The sequence below is a fragment of the Cylas formicarius genome, unplaced genomic scaffold (assembly GCF_029955315.1).
Source record: "Cylas formicarius isolate icCylForm1 unplaced genomic scaffold, icCylForm1.1 PGA_scaffold_10__41_contigs__length_53128322, whole genome shotgun sequence".
NCBI lineage: Eukaryota > Metazoa > Arthropoda > Insecta > Coleoptera > Brentidae > Cylas > Cylas formicarius.
This window is the reverse complement of record NW_026844214.1, coordinates 47533236-47556705: the sequence shown is the minus strand read 5'-3', so window position 1 is coordinate 47556705 and position 23470 is coordinate 47533236. Positions and strand designations below refer to the sequence as shown.

At 36.3% G+C, this 23470-nt stretch overlaps 1 protein-coding gene across 3 annotated transcripts in view; it reads right to left on the bottom strand.

The window, feature by feature from the left end:
- Positions 1-23470, bottom strand: part of LOC132696374 (semaphorin-1A) — a 785898-nt gene that overhangs the window by 198997 nt on the left and 563431 nt on the right. For all 3 annotated transcript variants that reach the window (XM_060661169.1, XM_060661178.1, XM_060661187.1), the window contains one exon: positions 18162-18261. In XM_060661169.1, coding sequence (XP_060517152.1) covers positions 18162-18261 — 100 coding nt within the window. The remainder of the gene's footprint in view (positions 1-18161; positions 18262-23470) is intronic.

Sequence of the window (23470 nt, the reverse complement as noted above, 5' to 3'; positions counted from 1 at the left end):
GTCACGACTACCGTTTTGTGTATTTTACAGGAATGGGGTTTTTCCAATCAATAAAAGCTCTTCATATTGTAGCCCCTGAAGAAGAAAATAAACATTTTCGAAAGCTTGGTGTAGCACAAAAGCCTTTTATTTGAGCCCTCATCAGGACCGATACCCCAATTAACTAAAATTTGTTGTTCAACTAGCCGGTCACGACTACCGTTTTGTGTATTTTACAGGAATGGGGTTTTTCCAATCAATAAAAGCTCTTCATATTGTAGCCCCTGAAGAAGAAAATAAACATTTTCGAAAGCTTGGTGTAGCACAAAAGCCTTTTATTTGAGCCCTCATCAGGACCGATACCCCAATTAACTAAAATTTGTTGTTCAACTAGCCGGTCACGACTACCGTTTTGTGTATTTTACAGGAATGGGGTTTTTCCAATCAATAAAAGCTCTTCATATTGTAGCCCCTGAAGAAGAAAATAAACATTTTCGAAAGCTTGGTGTAGCACAAAAGCCTTTTATTTGAGCCCTCATCAGGACCGATACCCCAATTAACTAAAATTTGTTGTTCAACTAGCCGGTCACGACTACCGTTTTGTGTATTTTACAGGAATGGGGTTTTTCCAATCAATAAAAGCTCTTCATATTGTAGCCCCTGAAGAAGAAAATAAACATTTTCGAAAGCTTGGTGTAGCACAAAAGCCTTTTATTTGAGCCCTCATCAGGACCGATACCCCAATTAACTAAAATTTGTTGTTCAACTAGCCGGTCACAACTACCGTTTTGTGTATTTTACAGGAATGGGGTTTTTCCAATCAATAAAAGCTCTTCATATTGTAGCCCCTGAAGAAGAAAATAAACATTTTCGAAAGCTTGGTGTAGCACAAAAGCCTTTTATTTGAGCCCTCATCAGGACCGATACCCCAATTAACTAAAATTTGTTGTTCAACTAGCCGGTCACGACTACCGTTTTGTGTATTTTACAGGAATGGGGTTTTTCCAATCAATAAAAGCTCTTCATATTGTAGCCCCTGAAGAAGAAAATAAACATTTTCGAAAGCTTGGTGTAGCACAAAAGCCTTTTATTTGAGCCCTCATCAGGACCGATACCCCAATTAACTAAAATTTGTTGTTCAACTAGCCGGTCACGACTACCGTTTTGTGTATTTTACAGGAATGGGGTTTTTCCAATCAATAAAAGCTCTTCATATTGTAGCCCCTGAAGAAGAAAATAAACATTTTCGAAAGCTTGGTGTAGCACAAAAGCCTTTTATTTGAGCCCTCATCAGGACCGATACCCCAATTAACTAAAATTTGTTGTTCAACTAGCCGGTCACGACTACCGTTTTGTGTATTTTACAGGAATGGGGTTTTTCCAATCAATAAAAGCTCTTCATATTGTAGCCCCTGAAGAAGAAAATAAACATTTTCGAAAGCTTGGTGTAGCACAAAAGCCTTTTATTTGAGCCCTCATCAGGACCGATACCCCAATTAACTAAAATTTGTTGTTCAACTAGCCGGTCACGACTACCGTTTTGTGTATTTTACAGGAATGGGGTTTTTCCAATCAATAAAAGCTCTTCATATTGTAGCCCCTGAAGAAGAAAATAAACATTTTCGAAAGCTTGGTGTAGCACAAAAGCCTTTTATTTGAGCCCTCATCAGGACCGATACCCCAATTAACTAAAATTTGTTGTTCAACTAGCCGGTCACGACTACCGTTTTGTGTATTTTACAGGAATGGGGTTTTTCCAATCAATAAAAGCTCTTCATATTGTAGCCCCTGAAGAAGAAAATAAACATTTTCGAAAGCTTGGTGTAGCACAAAAGCCTTTTATTTGAGCCCTCATCAGGACCGATACCCCAATTAACTAAAATTTGTTGTTCAACTAGCCGGTCACGACTACCGTTTTGTGTATTTTACAGGAATGGGGTTTTTCCAATCAATAAAAGCTCTTCATATTGTAGCCCCTGAAGAAGAAAATAAACATTTTCGAAAGCTTGGTGTAGCACAAAAGCCTTTTATTTGAGCCCTCATCAGGACCGATACCCCAATTAACTAAAATTTGTTGTTCAACTAGCCGGTCACGACTACCGTTTTGTGTATTTTACAGGAATGGGGTTTTTCCAATCAATAAAAGCTCTTCATATTGTAGCCCCTGAAGAAGAAAATAAACATTTTCGAAAGCTTGGTGTAGCACAAAAGCCTTTTATTTGAGCCCTCATCAGGACCGATACCCCAATTAACTAAAATTTGTTGTTCAACTAGCCGGTCACGACTACCGTTTTGTGTATTTTACAGGAATGGGGTTTTTCCAATCAATAAAAGCTCTTCATATTGTAGCCCCTGAAGAAGAAAATAAACATTTTCGAAAGCTTGGTGTAGCACAAAAGCCTTTTATTTGAGCCCTCATCAGGACCGATACCCCAATTAACTAAAATTTGTTGTTCAACTAGCCGGTCACGACTACCGTTTTGTGTATTTTACAGGAATGGGGTTTTTCCAATCAATAAAAGCTCTTCATATTGTAGCCCCTGAAGAAGAAAATAAACATTTTCGAAAGCTTGGTGTAGCACAAAAGCCTTTTATTTGAGCCCTCATCAGGACCGATACCCCAATTAACTAAAATTTGTTGTTCAACTAGCCGGTCACGACTACCGTTTTGTGTATTTTACAGGAATGGGGTTTTTCCAATCAATAAAAGCTCTTCATATTGTAGCCCCTGAAGAAGAAAATAAACATTTTCGAAAGCTTGGTGTAGCACAAAAGCCTTTTATTTGAGCCCTCATCAGGACCGATACCCCAATTAACTAAAATTTGTTGTTCAACTAGCCGGTCACGACTACCGTTTTGTGTATTTTACAGGAATGGGGTTTTTCCAATCAATAAAAGCTCTTCATATTGTAGCCCCTGAAGAAGAAAATAAACATTTTCGAAAGCTTGGTGTAGCACAAAAGCCTTTTATTTGAGCCCTCATCAGGACCGATACCCCAATTAACTAAAATTTGTTGTTCAACTAGCCGGTCACGACTACCGTTTTGTGTATTTTACAGGAATGGGGTTTTTCCAATCAATAAAAGCTCTTCATATTGTAGCCCCTGAAGAAGAAAATAAACATTTTCGAAAGCTTGGTGTAGCACAAAAGCCTTTTATTTGAGCCCTCATCAGGACCGATACCCCAATTAACTAAAATTTGTTGTTCAACTAGCCGGTCACGACTACCGTTTTGTGTATTTTACAGGAATGGGGTTTTTCCAATCAATAAAAGCTCTTCATATTGTAGCCCCTGAAGAAGAAAATAAACATTTTCGAAAGCTTGGTGTAGCACAAAAGCCTTTTATTTGAGCCCTCATCAGGACCGATACCCCAATTAACTAAAATTTGTTGTTCAACTAGCCGGTCACGACTACCGTTTTGTGTATTTTACAGGAATGGGGTTTTTCCAATCAATAAAAGCTCTTCATATTGTAGCCCCTGAAGAAGAAAATAAACATTTTCGAAAGCTTGGTGTAGCACAAAAGCCTTTTATTTGAGCCCTCATCAGGACCGATACCCCAATTAACTAAAATTTGTTGTTCAACTAGCCGGTCACGACTACCGTTTTGTGTATTTTACAGGAATGGGGTTTTTCCAATCAATAAAAGCTCTTCATATTGTAGCCCCTGAAGAAGAAAATAAACATTTTCGAAAGCTTGGTGTAGCACAAAAGCCTTTTATTTGAGCCCTCATCAGGACCGATACCCCAATTAACTAAAATTTGTTGTTCAACTAGCCGGTCACGACTACCGTTTTGTGTATTTTACAGGAATGGGGTTTTTCCAATCAATAAAAGCTCTTCATATTGTAGCCCCTGAAGAAGAAAATAAACATTTTCGAAAGCTTGGTGTAGCACAAAAGCCTTTTATTTGAGCCCTCATCAGGACCGATACCCCAATTAACTAAAATTTGTTGTTCAACTAGCCGGTCACGACTACCGTTTTGTGTATTTTACAGGAATGGGGTTTTTCCAATCAATAAAAGCTCTTCATATTGTAGCCCCTGAAGAAGAAAATAAACATTTTCGAAAGCTTGGTGTAGCACAAAAGCCTTTTATTTGAGCCCTCATCAGGACCGATACCCCAATTAACTAAAATTTGTTGTTCAACTAGCCGGTCACGACTACCGTTTTGTGTATTTTACAGGAATGGGGTTTTTCCAATCAATAAAAGCTCTTCATATTGTAGCCCCTGAAGAAGAAAATAAACATTTTCGAAAGCTTGGTGTAGCACAAAAGCCTTTTATTTGAGCCCTCATCAGGACCGATACCCCAATTAACTAAAATTTGTTGTTCAACTAGCCGGTCACGACTACCGTTTTGTGTATTTTACAGGAATGGGGTTTTTCCAATCAATAAAAGCTCTTCATATTGTAGCCCCTGAAGAAGAAAATAAACATTTTCGAAAGCTTGGTGTAGCACAAAAGCCTTTTATTTGAGCCCTCATCAGGACCGATACCCCAATTAACTAAAATTTGTTGTTCAACTAGCCGGTCACGACTACCGTTTTGTGTATTTTACAGGAATGGGGTTTTTCCAATCAATAAAAGCTCTTCATATTGTAGCCCCTGAAGAAGAAAATAAACATTTTCGAAAGCTTGGTGTAGCACAAAAGCCTTTTATTTGAGCCCTCATCAGGACCGATACCCCAATTAACTAAAATTTGTTGTTCAACTAGCCGGTCACGACTACCGTTTTGTGTATTTTACAGGAATGGGGTTTTTCCAATCAATAAAAGCTCTTCATATTGTAGCCCCTGAAGAAGAAAATAAACATTTTCGAAAGCTTGGTGTAGCACAAAAGCCTTTTATTTGAGCCCTCATCAGGACCGATACCCCAATTAACTAAAATTTGTTGTTCAACTAGCCGGTCACGACTACCGTTTTGTGTATTTTACAGGAATGGGGTTTTTCCAATCAATAAAAGCTCTTCATATTGTAGCCCCTGAAGAAGAAAATAAACATTTTCGAAAGCTTGGTGTAGCACAAAAGCCTTTTATTTGAGCCCTCATCAGGACCGATACCCCAATTAACTAAAATTTGTTGTTCAACTAGCCGGTCACGACTACCGTTTTGTGTATTTTACAGGAATGGGGTTTTTCCAATCAATAAAAGCTCTTCATATTGTAGCCCCTGAAGAAGAAAATAAACATTTTCGAAAGCTTGGTGTAGCACAAAAGCCTTTTATTTGAGCCCTCATCAGGACCGATACCCCAATTAACTAAAATTTGTTGTTCAACTAGCCGGTCACGACTACCGTTTTGTGTATTTTACAGGAATGGGGTTTTTCCAATCAATAAAAGCTCTTCATATTGTAGCCCCTGAAGAAGAAAATAAACATTTTCGAAAGCTTGGTGTAGCACAAAAGCCTTTTATTTGAGCCCTCATCAGGACCGATACCCCAATTAACTAAAATTTGTTGTTCAACTAGCCGGTCACGACTACCGTTTTGTGTATTTTACAGGAATGGGGTTTTTCCAATCAATAAAAGCTCTTCATATTGTAGCCCCTGAAGAAAAAAATAAACATTTTCGAAAGCTTGGTGTAGCACAAAAGCCTTTTATTTGAGCCCTCATCAGGACCGATACCCCAATTAACTAAAATTTGTTGTTCAACTAGCCGGTCACGACTACCGTTTTGTGTATTTTACAGGAATGGGGTTTTTCCAATCAATAAAAGCTCTTCATATTGTAGCCCCTGAAGAAGAAAATAAACATTTTCGAAAGCTTGGTGTAGCACAAAAGCCTTTTATTTGAGCCCTCATCAGGACCGATACCCCAATTAACTAAAATTTGTTGTTCAACTAGCCGGTCACGACTACCGTTTTGTGTATTTTACAGGAATGGGGTTTTTCCAATCAATAAAAGCTCTTCATATTGTAGCCCCTGAAGAAGAAAATAAACATTTTCGAAAGCTTGGTGTAGCACTAAAGCCTTTTATTTGAGCCCTCATCAGGACCGATACCCCAATTAACTAAAATTTGTTGTTCAACTAGCCGGTCACGACTACCGTTTTGTGTATTTTACAGGAATGGGGTTTTTCCAATCAATAAAAGCTCTTCATATTGTAGCCCCTGAAGAAGAAAATAAACATTTTCGAAAGCTTGGTGTAGCACAAAAGCCTTTTATTTGAGCCCTCATCAGGACCGATACCCCAATTAACTAAAATTTGTTGTTCAACTAGCCGGTCACGACTACCGTTTTGTGTATTTTACAGGAATGGGGTTTTTCCAATCAATAAAAGCTCTTCATATTGTAGCCCCTGAAGAAGAAAATAAACATTTTCGAAAGCTTGGTGTAGCACAAAAGCCTTTTATTTGAGCCCTCATCAGGACCGATACCCCAATTAACTAAAATTTGTTGTTCAACTAGCCGGTCACGACTACCGATTTGTGTATTTTACAGGAATGGGGTTTTTCCAATCAATAAAAGCTCTTCATATTGTAGCCCCTGAAGAAGAAAATAAACATTTTCGAAAGCTTGGTGTAGCACAAAAGCCTTTTATTTGAGCCCTCATCAGGACCGATACCCCAATTAACTAAAATTTGTTGTTCAACTAGCCGGTCACGACTACCGTTTTGTGTATTTTACAGGAATGGGGTTTTTCCAATCAATAAAAGCTCTTCATATTGTAGCCCCTGAAGAAGAAAATAAACATTTTCGAAAGCTTGGTGTAGCACAAAAGCCTTTTATTTGAGCCCTCATCAGGACCGATACCCCAATTAACTAAAATTTGTTGTTCAACTAGCCGGTCACGACTACCGTTTTGTGTATTTTACAGGAATGGGGTTTTTCCAATCAATAAAAGCTCTTCATATTGTAGCCCCTGAAGAAGAAAATAAACATTTTCGAAAGCTTGGTGTAGCACAAAAGCCTTTTATTTGAGCCCTCATCAGGACCGATACCCCAATTAACTAAAATTTGTTGTTCAACTAGCCGGTCACGACTACCGTTTTGTGTATTTTACAGGAATGGGGTTTTTCCAATCAATAAAAGCTCTTCATATTGTAGCCCCTGAAGAAGAAAATAAACATTTTCGAAAGCTTGGTGTAGCACAAAAGCCTTTTATTTGAGCCCTCATCAGGACCGATACCCCAATTAACTAAAATTTGTTGTTCAACTAGCCGGTCACGACTACCGTTTTGTGTATTTTACAGGAATGGGGTTTTTCCAATCAATAAAAGCTCTTCATATTGTAGCCCCTGAAGAAGAAAATAAACATTTTCGAAAGCTTGGTGTAGCACAAAAGCCTTTTATTTGAGCCCTCATCAGGACCGATACCCCAATTAACTAAAATTTGTTGTTCAACTAGCCGGTCACGACTACCGTTTTGTGTATTTTACAGGAATGGGGTTTTTCCAATCAATAAAAGCTCTTCATATTGTAGCCCCTGAAGAAGAAAATAAACATTTTCGAAAGCTTGGTGTAGCACAAAAGCCTTTTATTTGAGCCCTCATCAGGACCGATACCCCAATTAACTAAAATTTGTTGTTCAACTAGCCGGTCACGACTACCGTTTTGTGTATTTTACAGGAATGGGGTTTTTCCAATCAATAAAAGCTCTTCATATTGTAGCCCCTGAAGAAGAAAATAAACATTTTCGAAAGCTTGGTGTAGCACAAAAGCCTTTTATTTGAGCCCTCATCAGGACCGATACCCCAATTAACTAAAATTTGTTGTTCAACTAGCCGGTCACGACTACCGTTTTGTGTATTTTACAGGAATGGGGTTTTTCCAATCAATAAAAGCTCTTCATATTGTAGCCCCTGAAGAAGAAAATAAACATTTTCGAAAGCTTGGTGTAGCACAAAAGCCTTTTATTTGAGCCCTCATCAGGACCGATACCCCAATTAACTAAAATTTGTTGTTCAACTAGCCGGTCACGACTACCGTTTTGTGTATTTTACAGGAATGGGGTTTTTCCAATCAATAAAAGCTCTTCATATTGTAGCCCCTGAAGAAGAAAATAAACATTTTCGAAAGCTTGGTGTAGCACAAAAGCCTTTTATTTGAGCCCTCATCAGGACCGATACCCCAATTAACTAAAATTTGTTGTTCAACTAGCCGGTCACGACTACCGTTTTGTGTATTTTACAGGAATGGGGTTTTTCCAATCAATAAAAGCTCTTCATATTGTAGCCCCTGAAGAAGAAAATAAACATTTTCGAAAGCTTGGTGTAGCACAAAAGCCTTTTATTTGAGCCCTCATCAGGACCGATACCCCAATTAACTAAAATTTGTTGTTCAACTAGCCGGTCACGACTACCGTTTTGTGTATTTTACAGGAATGGGGTTTTTCCAATCAATAAAAGCTCTTCATATTGTAGCCCCTGAAGAAGAAAATAAACATTTTCGAAAGCTTGGTGTAGCACTAAAGCCTTTTATTTGAGCCCTCATCAGGACCGATACCCCAATTAACTAAAATTTGTTGTTCAACTAGCCGGTCACGACTACCGTTTTGTGTATTTTACAGGAATGGGGTTTTTCCAATCAATAAAAGCTCTTCATATTGTAGCCCCTGAAGAAGAAAATAAACATTTTCGAAAGCTTGGTGTAGCACAAAAGCCTTTTATTTGAGCCCTCATCAGGACCGATACCCCAATTAACTAAAATTTGTTGTTCAACTAGCCGGTCACGACTACCGTTTTGTGTATTTTACAGGAATGGGGTTTTTCCAATCAATAAAAGCTCTTCATATTGTAGCCCCTGAAGAAGAAAATAAACATTTTCGAAAGCTTGGTGTAGCACAAAAGCCTTTTATTTGAGCCCTCATCAGGACCGATACCCCAATTAACTAAAATTTGTTGTTCAACTAGCCGGTCACGACTACCGATTTGTGTATTTTACAGGAATGGGGTTTTTCCAATCAATAAAAGCTCTTCATATTGTAGCCCCTGAAGAAGAAAATAAACATTTTCGAAAGCTTGGTGTAGCACAAAAGCCTTTTATTTGAGCCCTCATCAGGACCGATACCCCAATTAACTAAAATTTGTTGTTCAACTAGCCGGTCACGACTACCGTTTTGTGTATTTTACAGGAATGGGGTTTTTCCAATCAATAAAAGCTCTTCATATTGTAGCCCCTGAAGAAGAAAATAAACATTTTCGAAAGCTTGGTGTAGCACAAAAGCCTTTTATTTGAGCCCTCATCAGGACCGATACCCCAATTAACTAAAATTTGTTGTTCAACTAGCCGGTCACGACTACCGTTTTGTGTATTTTACAGGAATGGGGTTTTTCCAATCAATAAAAGCTCTTCATATTGTAGCCCCTGAAGAAGAAAATAAACATTTTCGAAAGCTTGGTGTAGCACAAAAGCCTTTTATTTGAGCCCTCATCAGGACCGATACCCCAATTAACTAAAATTTGTTGTTCAACTAGCCGGTCACGACTACCGTTTTGTGTATTTTACAGGAATGGGGTTTTTCCAATCAATAAAAGCTCTTCATATTGTAGCCCCTGAAGAAGAAAATAAACATTTTCGAAAGCTTGGTGTAGCACAAAAGCCTTTTATTTGAGCCCTCATCAGGACCGATACCCCAATTAACTAAAATTTGTTGTTCAACTAGCCGGTCACGACTACCGTTTTGTGTATTTTACAGGAATGGGGTTTTTCCAATCAATAAAAGCTCTTCATATTGTAGCCCCTGAAGAAGAAAATAAACATTTTCGAAAGCTTGGTGTAGCACAAAAGCCTTTTATTTGAGCCCTCATCAGGACCGATACCCCAATTAACTAAAATTTGTTGTTCAACTAGCCGGTCACGACTACCGTTTTGTGTATTTTACAGGAATGGGGTTTTTCCAATCAATAAAAGCTCTTCATATTGTAGCCCCTGAAGAAGAAAATAAACATTTTCGAAAGCTTGGTGTAGCACAAAAGCCTTTTATTTGAGCCCTCATCAGGACCGATACCCCAATTAACTAAAATTTGTTGTTCAACTAGCCGGTCACGACTACCGTTTTGTGTATTTTACAGGAATGGGGTTTTTCCAATCAATAAAAGCTCTTCATATTGTAGCCCCTGAAGAAGAAAATAAACATTTTCGAAAGCTTGGTGTAGCACAAAAGCCTTTTATTTGAGCCCTCATCAGGACCGATACCCCAATTAACTAAAATTTGTTGTTCAACTAGCCGGTCACGACTACCGTTTTGTGTATTTTACAGGAATGGGGTTTTTCCAATCAATAAAAGCTCTTCATATTGTAGCCCCTGAAGAAGAAAATAAACATTTTCGAAAGCTTGGTGTAGCACAAAAGCCTTTTATTTGAGCCCTCATCAGGACCGATACCCCAATTAACTAAAATTTGTTGTTCAACTAGCCGGTCACGACTACCGTTTTGTGTATTTTACAGGAATGGGGTTTTTCCAATCAATAAAAGCTCTTCATATTGTAGCCCCTGAAGAAGAAAATAAACATTTTCGAAAGCTTGGTGTAGCACTAAAGCCTTTTATTTGAGCCCTCATCAGGACCGATACCCCAATTAACTAAAATTTGTTGTTCAACTAGCCGGTCACGACTACCGTTTTGTGTATTTTACAGGAATGGGGTTTTTCCAATCAATAAAAGCTCTTCATATTGTAGCCCCTGAAGAAGAAAATAAACATTTTCGAAAGCTTGGTGTAGCACAAAAGCCTTTTATTTGAGCCCTCATCAGGACCGATACCCCAATTAACTAAAATTTGTTGTTCAACTAGCCGGTCACGACTACCGTTTTGTGTATTTTACAGGAATGGGGTTTTTCCAATCAATAAAAGCTCTTCATATTGTAGCCCCTGAAGAAGAAAATAAACATTTTCGAAAGCTTGGTGTAGCACAAAAGCCTTTTATTTGAGCCCTCATCAGGACCGATACCCCAATTAACTAAAATTTGTTGTTCAACTAGCCGGTCACGACTACCGATTTGTGTATTTTACAGGAATGGGGTTTTTCCAATCAATAAAAGCTCTTCATATTGTAGCCCCTGAAGAAGAAAATAAACATTTTCGAAAGCTTGGTGTAGCACAAAAGCCTTTTATTTGAGCCCTCATCAGGACCGATACCCCAATTAACTAAAATTTGTTGTTCAACTAGCCGGTCACGACTACCGTTTTGTGTATTTTACAGGAATGGGGTTTTTCCAATCAATAAAAGCTCTTCATATTGTAGCCCCTGAAGAAGAAAATAAACATTTTCGAAAGCTTGGTGTAGCACAAAAGCCTTTTATTTGAGCCCTCATCAGGACCGATACCCCAATTAACTAAAATTTGTTGTTCAACTAGCCGGTCACGACTACCGTTTTGTGTATTTTACAGGAATGGGGTTTTTCCAATCAATAAAAGCTCTTCATATTGTAGCCCCTGAAGAAGAAAATAAACATTTTCGAAAGCTTGGTGTAGCACAAAAGCCTTTTATTTGAGCCCTCATCAGGACCGATACCCCAATTAACTAAAATTTGTTGTTCAACTAGCCGGTCACGACTACCGTTTTGTGTATTTTACAGGAATGGGGTTTTTCCAATCAATAAAAGCTCTTCATATTGTAGCCCCTGAAGAAGAAAATAAACATTTTCGAAAGCTTGGTGTAGCACAAAAGCCTTTTATTTGAGCCCTCATCAGGACCGATACCCCAATTAACTAAAATTTGTTGTTCAACTAGCCGGTCACGACTACCGTTTTGTGTATTTTACAGGAATGGGGTTTTTCCAATCAATAAAAGCTCTTCATATTGTAGCCCCTGAAGAAGAAAATAAACATTTTCGAAAGCTTGGTGTAGCACAAAAGCCTTTTATTTGAGCCCTCATCAGGACCGATACCCCAATTAACTAAAATTTGTTGTTCAACTAGCCGGTCACGACTACCGATTTGTGTATTTTACAGGAATGGGGTTTTTCCAATCAATAAAAGCTCTTCATATTGTAGCCCCTGAAGAAGAAAATAAACATTTTCGAAAGCTTGGTGTAGCACAAAAGCCTTTTATTTGAGCCCTCATCAGGACCGATACCCCAATTAACTAAAATTTGTTGTTCAACTAGCCGGTCACGACTACCGTTTTGTGTATTTTACAGGAATGGGGTTTTTCCAATCAATAAAAGCTCTTCATATTGTAGCCCCTGAAGAAGAAAATAAACATTTTCGAAAGCTTGGTGTAGCACAAAAGCCTTTTATTTGAGCCCTCATCAGGACCGATACCCCAATTAACTAAAATTTGTTGTTCAACTAGCCGGTCACGACTACCGTTTTGTGTATTTTACAGGAATGGGGTTTTTCCAATCAATAAAAGCTCTTCATATTGTAGCCCCTGAAGAAGAAAATAAACATTTTCGAAAGCTTGGTGTAGCACAAAAGCCTTTTATTTGAGCCCTCATCAGGACCGATACCCCAATTAACTAAAATTTGTTGTTCAACTAGCCGGTCACGACTACCGTTTTGTGTATTTTACAGGAATGGGGTTTTTCCAATCAATAAAAGCTCTTCATATTGTAGCCCCTGAAGAAGAAAATAAACATTTTCGAAAGCTTGGTGTAGCACAAAAGCCTTTTATTTGAGCCCTCATCAGGACCGATACCCCAATTAACTAAAATTTGTTGTTCAACTAGCCGGTCACGACTACCGTTTTGTGTATTTTACAGGAATGGGGTTTTTCCAATCAATAAAAGCTCTTCATATTGTAGCCCCTGAAGAAGAAAATAAACATTTTCGAAAGCTTGGTGTAGCACAAAAGCCTTTTATTTGAGCCCTCATCAGGACCGATACCCCAATTAACTAAAATTTGTTGTTCAACTAGCCGGTCACGACTACCGTTTTGTGTATTTTACAGGAATGGGGTTTTTCCAATCAATAAAAGCTCTTCATATTGTAGCCCCTGAAGAAGAAAATAAACATTTTCGAAAGCTTGGTGTAGCACAAAAGCCTTTTATTTGAGCCCTCATCAGGACCGATACCCCAATTAACTAAAATTTGTTGTTCAACTAGCCGGTCACGACTACCGTTTTGTGTATTTTACAGGAATGGGGTTTTTCCAATCAATAAAAGCTCTTCATATTGTAGCCCCTGAAGAAGAAAATAAACATTTTCGAAAGCTTGGTGTAGCACAAAAGCCTTTTATTTGAGCCCTCATCAGGACCGATACCCCAATTAACTAAAATTTGTTGTTCAACTAGCCGGTCACGACTACCGTTTTGTGTATTTTACAGGAATGGGGTTTTTCCAATCAATAAAAGCTCTTCATATTGTAGCCCCTGAAGAAGAAAATAAACATTTTCGAAAGCTTGGTGTAGCACAAAAGCCTTTTATTTGAGCCCTCATCAGGACCGATACCCCAATTAACTAAAATTTGTTGTTCAACTAGCCGGTCACGACTACCGTTTTGTGTATTTTACAGGAATGGGGTTTTTCCAATCAATAAAAGCTCTTCATATTGTAGCCCCTGAAGAAGAAAATAAACATTTTCGAAAGCTTGGTGTAGCACTAAAGCCTTTTATTTGAGCCCTCATCAGGACCGATACCCCAATTAACTAAAATTTGTTGTTCAACTAGCCGGTCACGACTACCGTTTTGTGTATTTTACAGGAATGGGGTTTTTCCAATCAATAAAAGCTCTTCATATTGTAGCCCCTGAAGAAGAAAATAAACATTTTCGAAAGCTTGGTGTAGCACAAAAGCCTTTTATTTGAGCCCTCATCAGGACCGATACCCCAATTAACTAAAATTTGTTGTTCAACTAGCCGGTCACGACTACCGTTTTGTGTATTTTACAGGAATGGGGTTTTTCCAATCAATAAAAGCTCTTCATATTGTAGCCCCTGAAGAAGAAAATAAACATTTTCGAAAGCTTGGTGTAGCACAAAAGCCTTTTATTTGAGCCCTCATCAGGACCGATACCCCAATTAACTAAAATTTGTTGTTCAACTAGCCGGTCACGACTACCGATTTGTGTATTTTACAGGAATGGGGTTTTTCCAATCAATAAAAGCTCTTCATATTGTAGCCCCTGAAGAAGAAAATAAACATTTTCGAAAGCTTGGTGTAGCACAAAAGCCTTTTATTTGAGCCCTCATCAGGACCGATACCCCAATTAACTAAAATTTGTTGTTCAACTAGCCGGTCACGACTACCGTTTTGTGTATTTTACAGGAATGGGGTTTTTCCAATCAATAAAAGCTCTTCATATTGTAGCCCCTGAAGAAGAAAATAAACATTTTCGAAAGCTTGGTGTAGCACAAAAGCCTTTTATTTGAGCCCTCATCAGGACCGATACCCCAATTAACTAAAATTTGTTGTTCAACTAGCCGGTCACGACTACCGTTTTGTGTATTTTACAGGAATGGGGTTTTTCCAATCAATAAAAGCTCTTCATATTGTAGCCCCTGAAGAAGAAAATAAACATTTTCGAAAGCTTGGTGTAGCACAAAAGCCTTTTATTTGAGCCCTCATCAGGACCGATACCCCAATTAACTAAAATTTGTTGTTCAACTAGCCGGTCACGACTACCGTTTTGTGTATTTTACAGGAATGGGGTTTTTCCAATCAATAAAAGCTCTTCATATTGTAGCCCCTGAAGAAGAAAATAAACATTTTCGAAAGCTTGGTGTAGCACAAAAGCCTTTTATTTGAGCCCTCATCAGGACCGATACCCCAATTAACTAAAATTTGTTGTTCAACTAGCCGGTCACGACTACCGTTTTGTGTATTTTACAGGAATGGGGTTTTTCCAATCAATAAAAGCTCTTCATATTGTAGCCCCTGAAGAAGAAAATAAACATTTTCGAAAGCTTGGTGTAGCACAAAAGCCTTTTATTTGAGCCCTCATCAGGACCGATACCCCAATTAACTAAAATTTGTTGTTCAACTAGCCGGTCACGACTACCGTTTTGTGTATTTTACAGGAATGGGGTTTTTCCAATCAATAAAAGCTCTTCATATTGTAGCCCGTGAAGAAGAAAATAAACATTTTCGAAAGCTTGGTGTAGCACAAAAGCCTTTTATTTGAGCCCTCATCAGGACCGATACCCCAATTAACTAAAATTTGTTGTTCAACTAGCCGGTCACGACTACCGTTTTGTGTATTTTACAGGAATGGGGTTTTTCCAATCAATAAAAGCTCTTCATATTGTAGCCCCTGAAGAAGAAAATAAACATTTTCGAAAGCTTGGTGTAGCACAAAAGCCTTTTATTTGAGCCCTCATCAGGACCGATACCCCAATTAACTAAAATTTGTTGTTCAACTAGCCGGTCACGACTACCGTTTTGTGTATATATATATATATATATATATATATATATATATATATATATATATATATATATATATATATATATATATATATATATATATATATATATATATATATATATATATATATATATATATATATATATATATATATATATATATATATATATATATATATATATATATATATATATATATATATATATATATATATCCATAAACATTTCTATATACCCTGATAAAAATAAGGTCAATTTTATTTATTTAATTTTTAATTACAGCTTAGAATATTTATACATCAAGACTATTACATACAGGTAAATGTATACAGAGTGTCCTGAAATTAGTTGTCCAAAATATTAGAGCATTTATTAATGAATTAGAGCATTTATAATTTATGAATATTACTTTTTATTAATTTGATTAATACATATTTATTACAAATAATATTAATTGTTATTATTAATATTTCCGAGTCAGATTGGCAGAAAGTTTTGAAATATTAGCTTGTTAGTAATTTTGGCATGCCTTATGAGGGGTAGAGGTAACAATAACTGCAATAAATCGGAAAATTTGTGTTCTTACTTATTCATGAATCAGAATTAATAAGATTCTTATTTTGTTGTCAGTTTGACATTTGTTTTTTTTTTGGATGTGTTTGTTCAGAGTTTTTTTTTATTTGGTGTGGTTGGAGTATGGAGCGTTTTCAGAACAGAACAGATAATTTTACTTAGGTTATTGCAATGACAAGATAACAGAATTGAGTAAAATTCTCAAATAATATCCCTGAAACAATTGAAAGTTTACTGAGATGGTGTTTCAATCTCTTCACGTTAACATTTTTCTATAAATTAAATTCGCAGTTATTGTCCAGTGTTGTGACGTGGATAAATGAATTTTTAGCGTAGCAGAATAACTTAAACGCAAGGGCCAAACTGCAGAATTTTAGACCCGAAGGCTTTCCAAGTTGTTTAGAAATTTGCCAGTGGATTCTCAACCATCAAGACGAAATTTTATGGTCTGATGAGGCGACATTTTTGAGAGACATCGCTGTATGTAACTGTTCATTGGAAACCAAGCAAACATTCCCTATATTTATATGCTTGACATAACATTTGGAACATAACGGCAAAACCTGTTCTGACTTGCAGGCGTTTTTGCTATTTTTTCTGGTGTTGATGCAAATTGAACTACAACCTGTTTCAACCTGCCTTTGTATTTTTTTTTTACAGATTTTGGCGGAAAAAGGATGATTTTCAAGAGGACCAAGAAAACATCTCCCTACATCTTTGGATAACGGTACGCAATTTATGTAAATAATTTACCAACACGTGGCGTATGTGCGACTACAAAAAAAACCGTTTAGTTTGTTGATTTTCACGCTGAATTTCTTTTAAATCGTAAGTTTGACTGAATTCCGAAAAAGATTTGAAAAGGTTTTATGAAATACATTTTTTCTAAAATAAAGACTAAAAACCCAAAACAGATGGGTCATTTGAACATAATTTGGATGGAATACCCTTTTTTGAAATCCCATTACACGCATAATATTGCTTTAATGAGCAAAAAGTGTCTAAATATTTTGATAATAAATTTTCTGAAGCTAAATTGTCTTCTTGAACCACTGAGTGAAGTGTAAAGTAGCATATAATTTTAATTTTTTTTTTGATCTGATACACAAATACTATATACAAATGATATTAATGGGAAGATTATTCTCATTACAGTTTTGCGTTTTCGATGAAGTGTTAGATATAAATAATCATATCATATCACCAATATAATATTATTATTATTTATTAAATAGGAAATTGAACGCTCTACAAAAATGGTGTCTTATCCTTTACCGATAGATCGAATCATTTCAAAGATACTCGAAGTCAATGATGAAGAATTCAAAGAAAGATAAATTTTTGTTCTGATTTTTGTTTTTGACTGAAAAATAATTATCGTGAAACGTTTTCAATTATTCTTATGGGAAATTTAATGCTCTACAAAAAAGGTCTCGTGCGGTTAATCGATTACTCGAACCATTTTGAAGAGTTTTGCATGGGAAACCCAATGGATTCTTATATTCATAATTTTTAATAAATATTTTCAATGTATTCATTGAATTAGTAAATTTTGAAATTATTTATTATTTATTTAAAAAGAAAAAGTTCTTTAATTAACAAATAGAAAAAGAATTCTGTTACAGTATTAATAAAAAAATATAAATTTTTTAGATTTAGTTAAACAAATCGTCGGTCAGAAAATAGTCGATTTTCTTTGACAACTTGCAGGAAGTATTGAAACTGTTCTTCGTTTTTCGTCAAACGCTGATTTAGATATTTTTCATTTTTCTTATAACTCTCATTTGAAGCCCCCAATGCATTATCAACATCAAGGAAATCGTATGGTAGGTCGCAGATTTCAAATTCAATGATTTTTGAGAAACAAAGTTACCCAAATCCTTTTGAATTATCGAATTGATGATATTTTGAACAAATTTTTTAACCCCACAATTTATACCATATCGAGTTTTAACAGCTTCGACTACCTTCTTTTTTATATCGAGTGGGACAGTATCATCAAACATCGATAAATTTTCAATAAAATTGGTTTATTAGCTATTTATGTTAAGATATGATTATTTATAAATGAGATTAAATCGAACTTGCAAAACTATGAGTGGTAAGTACTTTCTAGAGGTAACTAGCAACTAGTTTTTGTATGCCAGATCCAAAAAAAAAATCATTTTCCTTGACCCAGCCTAATGTTTAATATCCTTTGTTAATATGTAATCGAAGTAATCGGAATCAGCCAAAAATGGCGTCGGTATCGAGTGTGGAAAAAAGCTGCAGCAAAGTTATTTCAAATTAGCGGGACTTTCATCAGGAAACAATATCCGTTCCGATCGACCCTTTCGGGGCCTTATGGTTTTTCCACTTACCTTCCTCCGATGAGAAGAAAGTCTCCGTCTCGCATCACGAGCCGGAAGTAGTCGGTGATGGTGTCGTTGCCCGCGAAACGATGCACGTCATCTTCCGCCCCTGCGAACAACATTTCTCGGTTATGGCGGCGACCAACCGGGGCGGACATTTTTGAACGGCCGCACAAAAGGGAGACGAAACATTTTTAAGTCCCGCTTCGAAAACAATAGGAAATTACTCCTTTGTGTGAAAATCAGTAGCGAAGCGTTTTGCTAAAAAAAACTCGTTCAATTGGAAATGTAAAAATGCTTTGCTTAATTCAATGTTTATAAGAAGCACACACTGTGTGCAAAATCTCGATACCCGTCGAAGAGTTAAATTAGAAAGAAAGTTGTGCTCTTTAAAGCTTATTCGCATGCCTTTTAGAAACTTTAAAAATGTTCACGGCCTGCTGAGATATTTTAGTTTTTCTGAAGAGCTATCAAAAAACTAATAACACTTTCGCACCTCTGCAAGCAACCATCTTCCACCCCGTATCTGATTCCTTCGGCAACCCAGCCAAAGGTCTTGGGTTATTCAAGGCTAGATGTGGGTGGCATTGTTTAGAGAAATGGAGACACAACAGTTTCCAAAGCGAGTTAGGCAGGCGGGGCCGTATTGTCGATGCTGAGAAAGAGTAAGCTTTCCTCATGGAACGTAATTCTGGATGTCTTTCAGTTTGGGGCCTACGTACAGACCAACTTCATATCATTTCATTCATATCATCATCATATATCATTCTATCAAGAAGATATCAGCATGGCAGCCGGTTCACACTACACGAATTTGTACTCAAGCTTTGCCCCCTTTTATCTACCACCCAGCAATTTAAATTGGCAATTGCCAAAGTCCATTTTAAGAATTATCGCACAATTAAGTTTAAGCAATAACATTTCTCTGAAATTCTCCACTAAAGGCTGCTCTTACGTCACACCTGAACAGAACTATTCTATTTGAAACAATTTACCACTTTCTATTCATCGATGTCTTTCTTGTTGTGGAAATGTAATTTCTGATAAACAATAAATAATTTAAAAAAAGTATCTGATTCCATTTTTTATCACAAATTGTTGTGATACCATGGAAGGCAATGAAGACCATCGGATTGCCACAAAAAATAATAGAGACCGTTAAAAAAAAGTTTGAAGGAAACCAAATATCTATAAAAATCGAAGATAGACTCTCACAATTTTCCATACAGTTGATGTTGGAATTTTCGTCAATGTGGCCGTTTCTTCTAAAGATGCTTGTTTGCTGACACCACGTTGAATGAGAGTCAAATAAACATTGTTTATAACTTCCTTAGTCTCAATAGTTTTCTACATTTGGGCGGGAGCATCTCCAGAGACACACTAGACTCGCACATATTTTGCATAATTCGCACACGATTTGACACACGCTGTATTACGCACGAAATAAGAATGATTACTAATAAACTGAAACTAAGTAGCATACCAAACCAAAGAATATTAAACACAGGTAGGTATAAAATTATTTTCCATTACGGACCACAATTTTACCTGAATTTAAATTTACTTTTTTATTTACTTTAGGTAATAATCTTGTTGCATTGTATTTTTACCCTTGGATAATGCCATTCAAAAGCAACTGGTCACTTTCTTATATCTATGAACAGACCGTAACTGAACCTAAACCTTTAAATTTCTCCAGGAAAGAGGACAGGAGATACTACGCTAATGTTATTTTTGTTATTTGGCCTCAGAGGTTTTCTTAGTCATTTAAATTACATAACGTAAAATATACATTTAAGCACTGAATTAGAAGCTAATAATAATCTCCAACTCTTAGATATGCTTATGAATAGAAAAATCAGACCTAATATTGGGTCAATCAGTTTACAGAAAATCTACGCATACAGACCGAAACCTTAATGCATTGTCATATTGGTTATCAACTCTCATGTTTCCGGGCCCGTAAAGCTATCTTAACCCCAATCACCGAAGTCAGAATTAAAATCCAAATAATTTCCACATTAGCGAGAGAACTTTTCGGATATATAATATATGAAAGGGATCTTTATACTTGACGAGTAAAATTAAAAGCTATAGTAGAAGCACCTTTACCCAAAAATGAAACCGAACTTAGAATAGTTAAAGAATTTATTACTTTAATGTATCTTGTCATTTTTAGTGTTTTTGTTCTACTTTAATTTGTAAATAATTATTGTTGTTGTAGTCAGTGACGGCACTCTTTGAAAATATAAAAATTTTACCTATTTTTGAGTATTTCTCAAAAATGAGTGGACCAAAATATAAAGTGTGTTCCATCATTGTAATCGGAATAATATATTCTATTAAACATATATATAATATACAGAGTGTTCCATTTAAAAAATTAAGATGTAGGCTTATATGTTTTGTTTTATACGTCACTTGGGAAAAAATTTGGCTATTAACTCTATATTTTGGTTTTATGTTTATCTTGATATCTCTAAAAACAAAAAAGTTACAACCAATTAAAATGTTTAAATTAATTATTATTAACAATATTAAATAATTACAAAATAATTATTTTTAAAATATAAGCCACTTTTTATTTGCTAGAATCGATCCGTGTGGAAAGATATGGCTTTTCTGTATGTATTTTGAAACACTTTTGATTTTCGGAGATTTTTATATTAGTATTATCTTTATGCCCGAATTTCCAATTAATTCCAGTTTTATTATTCCTTTCATTTTAAACGCGATCCACGAGTACGCTTTCTTCCTCCTTCGCCTAACCGATATTGCTGTCGGCAGTAGGCAATTCTTTCGCCAATATTCCGGGTTTCTTCCGGGATTTACGAAGTTTCCTTGCGCAAAAACCAACAAAGTTAGCTGAAATCGGGTTTTTCGCTCGCCAAAGTGCGACACGGGGGCTGGCGTGATTAATGGCCGCCGATGATAGCAAAAAGTGGAGAATTGTGACTGAAACAATCCATGTTATTGGATGCGCATGCTAAAATTTTCTTTAAAATTTAAATTGGTCTCGAGCGCGTGATAGATTGCTCCTTGTATCCCGTCGGGCGGAGGTTGCAAAGGCGGTAGGAAGGATCTTTACACGAGGCCGCATATAAAACATCAACACATTTATTTTTAGCTTTAGTTCTCAAAATCGTGATTCTTTTGCGGAGGCTTTGGCTTACAAAAAGCACAAATTTTTATCAAAGCTGGGAAAAGAACGAAAAAATTTAACTTTCATTATAATGATATCAAAAGCGAGTGTCTTTAATTATTAACATATGTGGAAAGTGTAATTAAAAGTTCCACCCTACCTTCCTTTAATCAGAAGGATCCATAAAATTTCTAAAAAGTAGTCAACGCATTTTAAGTTGGAGTTGGTAAAAAAGGCTTTTCCTTCACTATTGTTCTTGCACGCAATTGCGGTTGCTTACCTTACCAGGTGGAATATTCTGAGAATCTTAAAAAAAATATACGATACGACTTTTTTCGTGTAAGTAGATAAAGGCCCAGCGACTCAATAAAAATGGCATCTCAATATCTATAACCTAACTTAAAATATGAATAAAAGAACTTAGAGCTCAAAAAAAAGTAGGATTTTGGGAGACCTTTAAACTTTACCAAGTTTACCAAATAAATGATATAGGATGGCAAATGATATCTAAAATCAACATTTAATGTTTATTTTACAATACCTTAACACCTTACGTCGCCCCGAAAAGATGTCCAATAGAGAACACTGCTATCGTGTCTCGACCCTCGTAGAGAGAAACCAACATTATCATGGATAGTTTGCTTTGGAAGCCAAAAAGTTTTGATCCCGGCAAAACTCGAGCACCCCATTTATTGCAATAAACCCGATTTATGTGTTGTCTTAGCGCCGGAGCATTCCGTTATTTGTCAATGAAACAACCGGCGATAAGGTTTGTTGTCCCTTTAATGTCTTCTCCGATGGTCGCTCGTTTCGGATAATATGAAGACCCGTTAAATTTCCGAAATAACGGTCCGGTTTCGGCTCTAAAGGATGGAAATAATTTCAACGTCGCCGAATGATAAAACTAGACATTTAGAGGCAACTATAAGTTTTTGGTTGCGCCATTTGCGACGGTTTTAAGAACTTATTGCTCACTTTTAAAAATCTCCCATTTAGGGCGATTTTATGGTATTAAAGTTACGGTTTTCTCGCACGTGAACTTTTAAAAGATACAGCTTTAGAAAATTGCAAAAGGAAATGTACCAACATATGATATAAAATTACAAAATTGATGATATACAGAAGAAGCTCCTGAACCTCTTGAACCGATCTTCAACAGAAGAATAAATGCAGATGGAGGAAGATGTGAAGGAACTTCAAGAAGACAAGATGTTCTTGATAAAAACCTAAAATCGACTAAGGTGAAGAGTAAGGACTAGATAACAAATGATGTAAGATAGATGGGAAGTTAAAAATTTGTTTTGTTATACAGTAAACTCCATTTATAACGTTCATGGCGTACTTCCGGGTATTACGTACATATTTTACTGGTCCAGCTAAACTAGTCTAGTATCTTATTCTACTATTGTTATAAAGTACAATATTTTAAGTATTGTTCTGGTTCAGTAATCATTTGCGAGGTTTTCTCTGAAACGTGCTTGTTCGGCCGGCAGTTTCTACATTATTGTTCTATGCTAGCACGATTTTTTGAGTTTATGATTAAAATGTCAGATCGGCGCCAGTCTTTAACTGTAAAAGACACGATAGAGATTATCAGAAGTATTGAGAGTGGTATCGGTAAGGCGGAAATTGCTAGGCAAAAGAAACTGGCAAAAACATGCAAATATGGCAGGAAGCGAAAAATGCAAACTTCTTGTTATTTATAAATATGAACGATCGAGATGCATTAAAAATGTGAAAAATTTACCTGTCAGTTATAACTCATATCAGCGAGCAGGTATTTTTTAAAATTATTTAAAAGATTGGGATGATTGGATTAGGATGAAATTGAATGAAAAATCTAATCAAATATGAGATTAGAGTTTTTACCTTCAAATAGCACCTCAGTCGTCCAACCAATGGATCAGGGCATAATAAAATGCCTTAAGGCATATTGCCGCAGATATTTTTTGTATCGTGTGATCCAGTTATTTGAAAATAAGGAACCTTTCAACATCACTATCCTAGACTTCATAAAATTACTTGCACAATTTTCCACTATTCCAAACTGCTTTTGATATGCAGGTCTGATAAAATTGGAAGATGAGTTTGATTGATTTGATTGATTGACCTCTGGTTCAGTGGTTCGAGAAGTACGAAAATAATGACGATGATGACTGGGAGGTTCCCCTAAGTA